The sequence below is a fragment of the Hipposideros armiger genome, unplaced genomic scaffold (genome assembly GCF_001890085.2).
Source record: "Hipposideros armiger isolate ML-2016 unplaced genomic scaffold, ASM189008v1 scaffold_340, whole genome shotgun sequence".
NCBI lineage: Eukaryota > Metazoa > Chordata > Mammalia > Chiroptera > Hipposideridae > Hipposideros > Hipposideros armiger.
Genome location: NW_017731690.1, coordinates 1,557,682 through 1,569,021, shown reverse-complemented (window position 1 = coordinate 1,569,021; position 11,340 = coordinate 1,557,682). Strand labels below are relative to the sequence as shown.

The 11,340-nt window shown below is 35.4% G+C and overlaps 1 protein-coding gene across 1 annotated transcript in view; it reads left to right on the top strand.

Moving 5' to 3' along the window:
- The first annotated feature begins 6,509 nt into the window (after positions 1-6,509).
- THEMIS (thymocyte selection associated) overlaps positions 6,510-11,340 on the top strand; it is a 170,310-nt gene continuing 165,479 nt past the window's right edge. Inside the window, exon 1 of the mRNA XM_019661211.1 lies at positions 6,510-6,833. Within this exon, the coding sequence (XP_019516756.1) occupies positions 6,743-6,833 (91 nt within the window). The 5' untranslated portion in view covers positions 6,510-6,742. The remainder of the gene's footprint in view (positions 6,834-11,340) is intronic.

Genomic DNA, 11,340 nt, shown 5'->3' with positions numbered 1-11,340 from the left:
TTCAAAAGGAGAATAAAAATGGTAGGAGGCACAAATTTCTTTGCAAATGGGGCCACGATGAAGGCATACACTCACAGGTTCTCGCTGGGGAGGTGAGAAATTTTGACTGGGCAATCTTTTTTAGGTATGCTCATGTGGATTTTGACAAGATAAGTCGTTTTATAGCAGGTTTTAGTTTCCTTTCTGAATTTTTAAAATAATTCATATTCATTCTTACAAATTAAGAATGTACGTAATCACATCTCTAGTTGGAGTAGGAAGAGCTAGGTGATTAGGCACTGCAAATAGGGAGCCATGTAGCCCTGGGAACACTTACGGTAGGCATACTGTGTTTCTGCCTATAAAACACTGATTTCTCCCTTTTTTTGGTGATAGTACACTGAGTCTCCTTTGAGATCTCTTCTCTCCCAAGCCTTTTTTTTTGTTATGTAGCTGGGAAAGAGACTAAAAACTCCAAAGTAGAGCATATGAACCTGACCTTGGCAACAAGCGTATTCCACTTCCTCCTCACAGTGATTGGATGAGACATAGACATGTGATACAAGTTGAAACAATCAGAGCTTATCTTGAGACTTTTCCTGGTATAACGAGAAGGTAGTCTCCTTCCATTGCACTTGGATCTCTGAAGATACAAATCTTGAGTTGCTAGGAGCCATCACAACAGTATGATGTCTCTGAAATGCAACCCATGTAGTCAGAAGCTGAGTCTGATGCCCTGAGTATACGATACAATTTCCCAGAATCACTTCATCCTGTTGTTAGGATGCTTCTTATATAACTCATCAGTGACTTGAAACAATAAATTCCATACTTGGTTAAGCCAAAATTAGGGAGTGATTTCTATTTTCTAAGGAAGGCCTAATTTTTTTTTTCAGAAATAATGAGAAAACAAGGAGACTTAGATACAAGTCAAAATGATCTCTAAATGTAGTCTTCATTCAAAGAAATATTATGTCATGTTCAGATATTAAAATGTTAGTTTTAAATCCCTGATTTGTAGTTTATGCAGTGAGCTTCTGTTTTGTTTTTATTATTTTATTTTATTTATTTTTATGTTCAGCTAGTTCTGCTCACTTTTTAGGAAAATAGCTACAAAGAGATTAGCAAAGGAATGGGCATTTCATGAAAAGCTTGTTTTTAGTTTTTGTTATATTTCTTTTCTTTTCCTCCTTCTTTCCAATATTACTTGGGTTAGGGCAGAAATCATTGGCAATGACGATGCTAACTATAACTCCATCGTCTCCTTTGAGGTGGGTTAATAGGCAGGTCCATCTCAGTTCTGTAGTAAAAGCATTGAGGAGCAAGCTCAAGAGTTTTCTCAACAGGAACAGAGATTTATCTCAACAAGAACTTTTAAAGCATGTTTGAATTGTTGAAATAATGTGAACTACATCTTTCTGAGAGACATGCCCTTAGATATTTGGTGAGGCTTACCTGAGAACAAAAGCTTTCATCGCAAGTATTTATGTACTTTTCCTTTTTCATAAAAGAAAGAACCAAATATCAAGGATGGGAGACTCATAAAGGGGTCAGTTTGGGCCACAGGTTGTGTTGAGTAGGCTGAGGTGAGTTTCTGTCACTTCCGATTTATTGATTGCAATGGAGCGACTCCAGGTAATAACCAGTGAAAAATAAACTGTCAAAACGTTTTTGTTTTTTGTTTGTTTGTTTGTTTTGTTTTGTTTTGTTTTTTACTTGTGGAGGGAGCAGTTAGCTCAGCTCCCAAGTCCAGGAGCCATCTGGCCGCCTGTTGGTAGCTCAGAGCAGCTCAGCTCAAAGTGCTATGTTCAATCTTAGTTGCTGGTGGGTGTAGCCTACCATCCCATGGGGAGTCAAACCAGCAACCTTGTTGTTAGGAGCATGTGATCTCACCAGCTGAGGCACGCTGCCACCTGTTGGCAGCTCAGCAGCAGCTCAGCTTGGGTGCAGCTCATTGGCCCATGCGGGAATCGAACTGGCAACCCTGTTGCTCAGAGCTCGTGCTCTTACCCAACGGAGCCACTCAGTTGGTTCAACCAAAAAGTTTTAATACGGGAAATGACTTGGTCAGGTTCATATTTTAGATAGACTACTGAGGTCTTATGGTGAGGAAGGAGTCTTTTAAAAATTTTATGTTTTTAGCCAAGACATGGTGGCAACCTTCATTCCATTGGAACAGTAGGCCTGGGGAGAGGTAGAAGATTTGAGTAATGTTCCAGCACTAGACCTGGGTTTCCTCAGTGATTGTCAGAAGGGATGGCAGAGAGGGAAATGTCACTAATAAGCCCCACAATTCTGGCTTGGAAAGTAATATGGAGGGTGGTTCTATTTACTGAGATAGAGACTAGAGGAAGAGGGGACAGATATTGTGTTAGTATGTATGGTGGGAGGGTAGGAGTGAGGAAACCAGGAGGAATAAAATATTTAATTTAGGGCAGGTTGAATAACCTTAGAACATTTCAACTCATTTACTAGTTCTGTCTTTTGCATTACATTACATATTGCAGTATATTGCATGAAATATATATATATATATATATATACAAATATGTATGTATATATACATATATATATGTGTATGTATATATATGGTTTACATATACTTGAAACTTCTTAAACCATTACAATTATTGTTTTGTACAATTTTTATTCAATTTACCCATAAATTTATCTTCCTTATTTCTTCCTGAATTTTGGCCTTTTTGTCTGAAATCATTTCCCTTTTGCCTGAGAAACACCCCTTCAATGTGTTTTAACTGCAGGTTTACTGATGACAAATTTTCTTAGTTTTCACCTGAAAAGATGGTAATTTTGCCTTTACTTTTATTATTTTTTTCTGAATAATATAGAATTTTGAATTGGGACTTATCATCTTTTAATAGTATGATATTAAAATAGCATTATTTTAATAATGCAATTTCATTGCATTCTGGCTTGTTTTTTGTTAATAAGTTGGCTATACAGTAGTCTTATTCTGCTCCTTTGAAGGTGATGAAGGCCGGCCGAGTGACTCAGTTGGTTAAGAGCTCGCTTAAGGGTTTGAGCTCTGAGCAACAGCAGTTCAAGTCCCGGACTGAGCTGAGTAGCCGTTGAGCTGCCAACAGGTGGCAGGATGGCTCAGCTAAAAAAAAAAAAAGACACTCATGAAGGTGATGATTATTTTCCCCTCAAAATGCATTTAAGATAGTCTCTTTGACTTAGGTTGTTAAGTTTTAGTATGAGGTTTTTGGTATGCTTTTCTTTGTATTTACCCTTCTTAGTGTTCTTGGCAACTGTTGAGTGAATCTATGGATTGATGTCTTTTTTCACCTTTGGAGACCCTTCAGCCATTATCTCTTGAGATATTGCTTCTCCTTTTATTCTCTCTCCTTTCATTTTAGTACTCAATATACACATAAGCAAAGGCCTTTCCACTGTGGCTGAAAGGTCCCTTGTATTCTTTGCTTAATGTTGAATTATTTTTATCTGTGCAAATAAAGAGCAGATATTTTCTACTCTCCTATTTCCAGTTTAACAGTCTTCTCTTACCATATGTCCAATCAGTTGTTAGATCCAACTAGTGAATTCTTAATTTTAGTTATTGTATTTTTCAATTCTAGAATTTTCATTGATATTTTTATTAGTGGCAGTTATATTGTGAAATTCTCCTTCCTGTCTTCTAGTTTTGAACATGTTAATCAAAATTATTTTAAATTGCCTACGTAATAATTCCATGTTGAGATTATTATTATTATTATTATTATTATTATTATTATTATTATTAAAATCCTAGACATTGTGTTTAAAGTTATAGAAGTTCTGGTTGCTTTTCCCCAATGGCAGGATTTACTTTTGCTTTTGTCTGGCAGCTAAAATGGGGCAGATCATCTTAATCCAATCAGGGACTGAGTTGATTTTTGTCTGAGCTTTAATATTTGTAAGGCCTGTTCTAGTTACAGTCAACCCTTTCAGAAAGTGGCCTTCAAAGGCCCCAGCTGAAAGCACGAGGCATGTAGTGGAGCCGCCTCCCTAACCCCTCCCCCCACAGAACTGCTGGAAAGCACTGCTTGGCCTCTTCAGCTTCTTATCAATCACTTGCTAACCGGTGTCTCATACAATCAATGCTGTACTGCTTTTGAATGCGCAGAACTCTGAAGGGGAAAAGTAGAGCTGAACAACTAATTTCTCTGAGTTACCCTGGGTGCTTGATACCCCAAATTCCAATTTTTTTCTCCCTAGCTACGCGAAACTGCTAAAAACTCCACTAGGCTTCTCTCCTCCTTAACCACAACTTTTTCTCTGCCTTTCAGCCTCTCTCTTGGTGCTGATTACTAGCCCACACATTGAGAAGAAAAGAAGCACGTGATGCTGTGTTCCCCTCATTGTTTCTCCACTTTTCAGGATATTGGCCTCTCAAGACCCAGCTGCTCTGATAGTTCTCCTGTTCCTTAAAATAGATTTATAAAAAAATCATCCACTTTTTCAGTTGTTCTTGGTAGGAGAGTTGGTCACATTTATTGAATAAAATATTCTTCCTTACTGCTTTGGAATTTCACCTTTTTTTCATATAGTAAATGATTATCTATACTCTGGTTTGTTTTCTGAGCTCTCATTAGCCTGTTATTACACGTGCAACCTCCTATTCAATAATTGAACTGTAATCATTCACTTTACTGCCTGGTAGTTCAAGTACCCTCTCAATACTTATGTTTGTCAATTTTACCTTGGTATTTATATGAGGATTTATTTACCTACAGTGCCAGAAGTGATTATGATCTGTGGTAAAGTGGAAAAGATAGGGAAAGAGAGGAAGAAACAGAGTGAGTGATATGAAGTATTGCCATCTATAGTGCACAAGAGATTTGGAGACTGGGGATGGCATCTCCCATGATACAGGCTTGGGAAACTAAGGGAACGGTAGTGTCATTAACTAAGACTGTGTGTACAAGAGAAGCACATTGTAACACAAAGGGAGGATCATCTGTTGAAAGAGCAGAAGCAGGAGTAACAGATAGTTGTAAAATATTGGTGATATTTTGAAATTACTTCTTTGACTAGTAGGATAAAAAGTTGACTTGGCAATACTAAGAAAAAAAATCAAGTGAAGTCCAGTTTGGATTAGATATTAAATGAAGTTTGTTGTGGCACCAATTCTAACAGATGATTGATTTTTAAGGAGCAGTGCACGGCAGCCTTTTTCACATATTCAACCATGTGAGATGTGCTCTTAGGCTGCAAACAATGTTTGCAGTCAACTGAGGAGCCTGAGCTTTGGACGAGGGGGGCTGAAGGCAGAGTGATCGAGTTTGGGAGATTTGGGGGCAAAAAATTGCAAGTGAGGAAGTAGAAGCTACTTGTGAAAAAACTATTACGTGACCCCAAAAATTCTAGTCTGGTAAAGAAGGAAATGAAGCCAGGCAGATTACTGTAAGTATCAGATGCAATCATGAGAGCTAAAAGAGTCTTATAAGCTCTATATCAAAATAAGGCAATATTTTCCCCCTAGGCTATTTACATGAAGGATGTGGAGAGCTGGGATGAGGCCTGACCACCTCTATATAGTTATGCTTTCTGCAGCTTAAGGCTAAAACAGTTTCTAGATAGGAAGCCTGGAGTCCAATTTATAAGGCGAATGTGCAGCTTCTTAGCATCTCTCACTTGTAGATATACCCACCAGTCTTTCTTTGGTCACCCTTAAAAGGTCTTAGAAAATATCACCTTGAATTGTATATTCTAGCGCTAAAACATTGTTTCAGCTAACTACAGAGAATCTAGAGGGGGAGGATTTTTAAGATTTGTTTTCATGGGGCTTCTCTTGCTCCCTTTAACTTTGGGCCATTTCGTCACTAAATTTGGACCACAGGATCAGAATTGTAGAATTTTAGCCAGGGAAGAAATTGTACAGTTTACTGGAGTCTTTTTGCATTTTCACCATTTGATACATGAGACAAACGAGAAACAGAGAAGACAAAGCTAAAGTAACCTGTAGATCAAACCCAGAACTAAACCCAGGAAACACAGGTTTGCTAACAACGGATTTAGATACTTTCACTATAGTGTGGCAATTAGAAATTTCCTATTAACTTACTGAATTAATTTACTGTATCACTTTGCATACTGTACCCCTCCCCCACCCTCCTTTAAGATTCAGCAAAATTTTTAATGTGGAAGAATAAAAAGTGGTTTCGATCCTCTCTCTCTCCAGAGTATCAGATTTCTGAAAAGAGCTGACACAAAGCACTTTCAGAACCAAATTTAATATAAAAGTACTGCGTATGCAGATAAAGCATAAAGCTAAACTTTAGAAATGAACTAAAAAGATAAAGCATTCGCACAGTGCCATTTTTAAGATTGGGCTTCAGTCTTAAATTCCTGTTCTTTTCTGGTCAACAAAACACAGACAATTCTGAACCCAGTCTAGCCCCTGCTGTAGATGCACACTGAACTGGCAACAGGCAGCAAGTTACTTATTAACTCTCATTTTTGGGGCAAAGTCTGTTCAGACATGCTCACCCCACCCCCATCCTGCTCTACTTCAGTGTCAGAAGGAAATGAAGCCACAACCAGAACAAAAAGAGCTCTGACACCTTTTGTCTCCTGCCTCTCCCTCCCTGCTTTCTGTCCTCCCCACACAGAGCTGCTCCACCCCAGCTGGGCTCGAGTGTGACATCCCTGCCTGTCTGAAGGAGGAACGATGAGCAGGATCTGCAACTGCAGACAAGTGACAACCAGAAGCCACAAGCTTCTGTGAGGACCGCGTCTGCACAAGACCCAAGCCTGAGCCATGGCACTGTCACTGGAAGAATTTGTCCACTCTCTTGATCTCAGGACCCTCCCCAGGGTCCTCGAAATCCAGTCAGGCATCTATTTCGAAGGTAAGCACCCTCCTGTCTCTTGGCTGGCTAACAACGCTTATAAAGTATATATACTCTTGGGGATTGAAGGAGGAAATTATAATAGAACATATACAGGTATAAATTCTGTTAAAGGAAAGGCGATTGTAAAAGAAAATACATGATTAAATAACCAGTGGTCAAGACCCAAGATTTTTGGAGAAGGGAGAAACTAGATAAGACTCGGGAGTGAAGAGGGGCAGGGAATTGAATTAAGATTCTTGAGTTTTTGTAGGCCTTCAGATAGTTCAACATGAATGGTGAATTATTTCTGCCTTTTCTTCGAAATTGGTTTTAATGCAAGAGTAAAAAGTTAAGTTATCCATATTTATCTTTCTAGAATATAAAAAAATAAAATTTAGTATTCCTAAAACAAAAGAAATAAGTAAAAGGACTGTGTTTAGAAAGAAAACGTCACAAAACTTAACCACTTCTCACTGTTGCCCATATGTCAATACTTCTCATACTCTTTCTGTAGGGGCCTATCTCCTAATAATTTAAATAATTACATTCTCATTTGAAAGTATAGAAATTAATGTTTACCAATCACAAGATAATTTTTAAGAATCTATGTTGAAAAGTCAGGATTCATTTGAGATTATTGAATAATAACTTAGTGTTTCTTGATGTAACTTACTATGTTAATTCAGTAAAATAATGTTAAAGCCGATAATATATACTCTAGAATGTTTAAGCAGTTAGTTTGAATACATGCAAAGTCATTTTCTAGGCAAATTGTATTTCTGGTCACAAGAGTGGTAGAATTAAGGGAGTAGTAGAATTAGATACAGAAACAGCACTGGGAAAGAAACTGTTGGTAGGCATGTATTTCCTGTTCGTAAACAAAAGAATGTTTTAGATTTTATATTATGAAATAAAACAAAGGTTGACAGATACCAGATCCAACACACACACACACACACACACACACACACGCACGCACGCACACGCACGCACACGCACACTCACACACACACTCACACACATACTCACCTGTTGATGCAGGCTGCCATCAGTTTAATATCGGGTTTTGTTTAATTTATTTGTAAATTGACTATTTGAAATCAGACTATATTTTTTGTGTATACAATATTATAAAATATATCTTTGTTCACAAGCCAGCCCACATCATTTTTGTCTTATGGTTTGTGCTATTGAGGCTTTGCATAGGAAGTCCTTTATGTCCAGGTTACAAAGATATTTTTCTAAATTATTTTATATCAACTTTACAGTTTTACATTACACATTTAGTTTTAATCCATTTGCGGGAACTTTTCTATGAGGTTCAGAGGGATCCACTTTCAGTTTTGTCCATATAAAAAAATCTGATTTCCCAGTGCCATTTAACTAAGCTAGTCATCCTTTCTCCATTGATTTGTGCTGCTGTGCTTAAGTCATATTATAAGCTTGCATCTGGATTAGTCTGTCTCTTCTATTCCATTAGTCTATTTTTTTTTATTGTGCCATAATCACCCGTTTTTGTAACTATGGCTCCGGAATGCGTATTAATATATACTTTATGTATAGACCAATCCCTTGTTTTTGTTCCTTTTTTCTAAGTTGACTTAGCTATTGATAGACCTTTCAAATACATTTTTAAAGAAGTCAGTTAATTACTTAAACTCAACTAGAATTTGTATTGGATTGTGTTGATTTTATAGATTAACTTGGGAAGAACTGATATTTTTATATTGTCTTAGAAATCAACATAGTATGTTTCTCCATGTGTTCAGACCGTCTTCATCCTTTAATATTTTAGTACTATGTTATATTTCAATTAAGACAAAAAAGTGTATATCTAGATGAATTTTCACAAAGTAAGCACATTTATGTAACCATCACCCTGGTCAAGAAATAAAAAAAAAATTAAAGCATTTTAGATCCCATCTGGTGCCCTTTCTCAGTCAAAGGTTACCATCATTATGACTTTTGTCCATTTACAGATTTTATATAAATGGAAAGTTATAGCACATATCCTTTTCTAGTTGGCATATATGTTCAACATCATCTTTGTAAAAATAACCTATGATGTTCTATGCAGTTTGTTCATTTCAGTGTGTAAAATACACCACTTGATGAATATACCACAATGTATTTGTCCATTCTATTACTAATGGACATTTGAAGTATTTCCAGTTTGGAGTCGTTACCAGTAACATTGTCATGAATATTCTTGTACATGTGTGTTCAGATGTATGTACGATCAGTTGGGTATATAAATATGTGAAATTGACATGTCGTATGGTATGTGTATTGTATGTTCAGCCATGGTAGTTAATGAAAAATAAGTTTCCTTAGTAGGTATACCAATTTACATTCCCACCAGCAGTATATGAAAGTTCCAATTAATCTGTGTTCTTGGAAACATTTTCTATTATAAATTTTCATAATTTTAGTCTTGCTCATTTCTCTATTAAATTTTATAAAATTTTATTATTGATTGGACTATATATATATGTATGTATATATGTTTGTGTACACACACACACACACACATTTTGTGTTTCTTGTACCTTTGTCAGTTACCTGTGTTGCAAATGTCCTCTATTAGTCTATAGCTTAATATTTCATTTTTAATTGGTATCTTTTGTTGGTTGGAAATTTTAATTTTAGTGGTAATGTAGTCAATTTATAATTACTTTCTTTTTTATGTAAAAAAAAATTTTTTTTTCTTACCCTAAGTTCGTGAAGATATTCTTGTATGTTAGTGTCTAGAGATTCTATTTGTTTACTCTCTCCTTAAGATCTACAATCTACCTAGAACTGATATTTTTGAATACAGTTTGAGGTTGAGATCAATGTTTATTTTTTCTTTTAGGGGGTCAATTGGTGCAGTGACTTTTATTGAAAAACTGCCTTTCTTCTTCTCTCCTACTGTCCTGCATTAGTCACAAACAGTGACCATACATGTCTGGATCTCTTTCCACAGCCTCTATTCTGTTCCATTCATGTAGGTGCTAGTCTTACATCAATTTCACTCTGTCTTAATTAATGTAGGTTTGCACCAATAGAAGGTATGTTATACTATATATGATAATATGCTGCAGAGCCATGGTTCTTAAACTTGGTGGCACATTAGAAACACCTGGGAACTACTAAAATGTAGATGCCTGGATCTGTCCACAAAAGGTAAGAATTTATGTGGGAGATAAAGCATCACAATTAGGCTTTTAAAAATCTCCCTGAAGATTATGACGTGCAGCCAAATTAGAGAACTGCTAGTTCTCTACTACTATATAATAAGTTATCCCAATTTATTAATCTCCTACAAGTTTGGCAGCTTGAATTTTCATATACATTTTAGAATTAACTTGTCCACTTCCAGAAATGCCCCCTTGACATTTTGATTACCAGTGCATTAGTTTGGAGAGAACTGGCAACATTTTAAATTGTCTTCTGATCCATGAACCTCTTCTAGTCATCCAGTTATATAGATCTCTTCTCATTTTATAATTGTTTTTTTTGTGGACTTCTTACACTTCTTTTTCAGATTAATTCTTAATTATCTGATATTTTTTCCCCATTTCATTATAAATGGTATCTTTTAAAGTTTTCATTTTCTTTTTGTTGTGTTTGTTGAATTGTAAGAATATATCTTTAGATTGTTTTGGATATGTTACATACACATTCATGTTTTCTGTGAATATTAATAGATCTATTTATTATTTTCAATAATTGTACTTTTTTTTTCATCAGTTAAAGAACTGGCTAGTACTTCTAGTATAATTTTGAATAAGAGTAATGATAAAGGACTTTCTATTCTCATTCATAACCACAGAGAAAAAGTGTCAATAATTCATCTTCAATATAATGTGTAAGCTAAAGTAGTTTCTAATTTTCATATAGTTTTTTTTTAATTCTGAATGTGTTTAATTTATCAAATAATATTTTTGTAACTTTTGTGATGATTATATATGTATTACTTGATTGACTTTTTTAAATGTTAAACAAGGGATTCACATGTGGAATAAAACCAATTTGGTCATATAGCACAGAATTTTGTTTGCCAATTTTTTTTAAGGTTTGTTGTATCTCTTTTAGAGAATGACATTGACTTAAAATTTTTGTTTCTTGTAATTTCCTAGCCAAGTTTTTGTATTGAGTTATGTTGAACTTATGGAACTTCTTAGGTACACTCTTTTTCTGTTCTTCTAAAGATGATATGCAAATTTGATGTACTTCTCAGTTAAATATTTAGTAGACTTTCAAATGAAGCCATTCTGAAATGGAATTTGTAATGTAGAAAATTTTAAATTATGACTTCGATTTTTAAAATAATAAGGTCTTCCTTATTACTCCATGAGAATAGTTTATCTCTCATTAAAACAAACAAGCAAAAGAAAGAAAAACTCATTTTCTAGATCATGTATTAGAGTTTAATAAAATGTCTCCATAGGGATCTTGCATATCTTAGACAAGTTCTTAGAATGCACACACATACACACACACACACACATTATATATATATATATATATATATATATATATA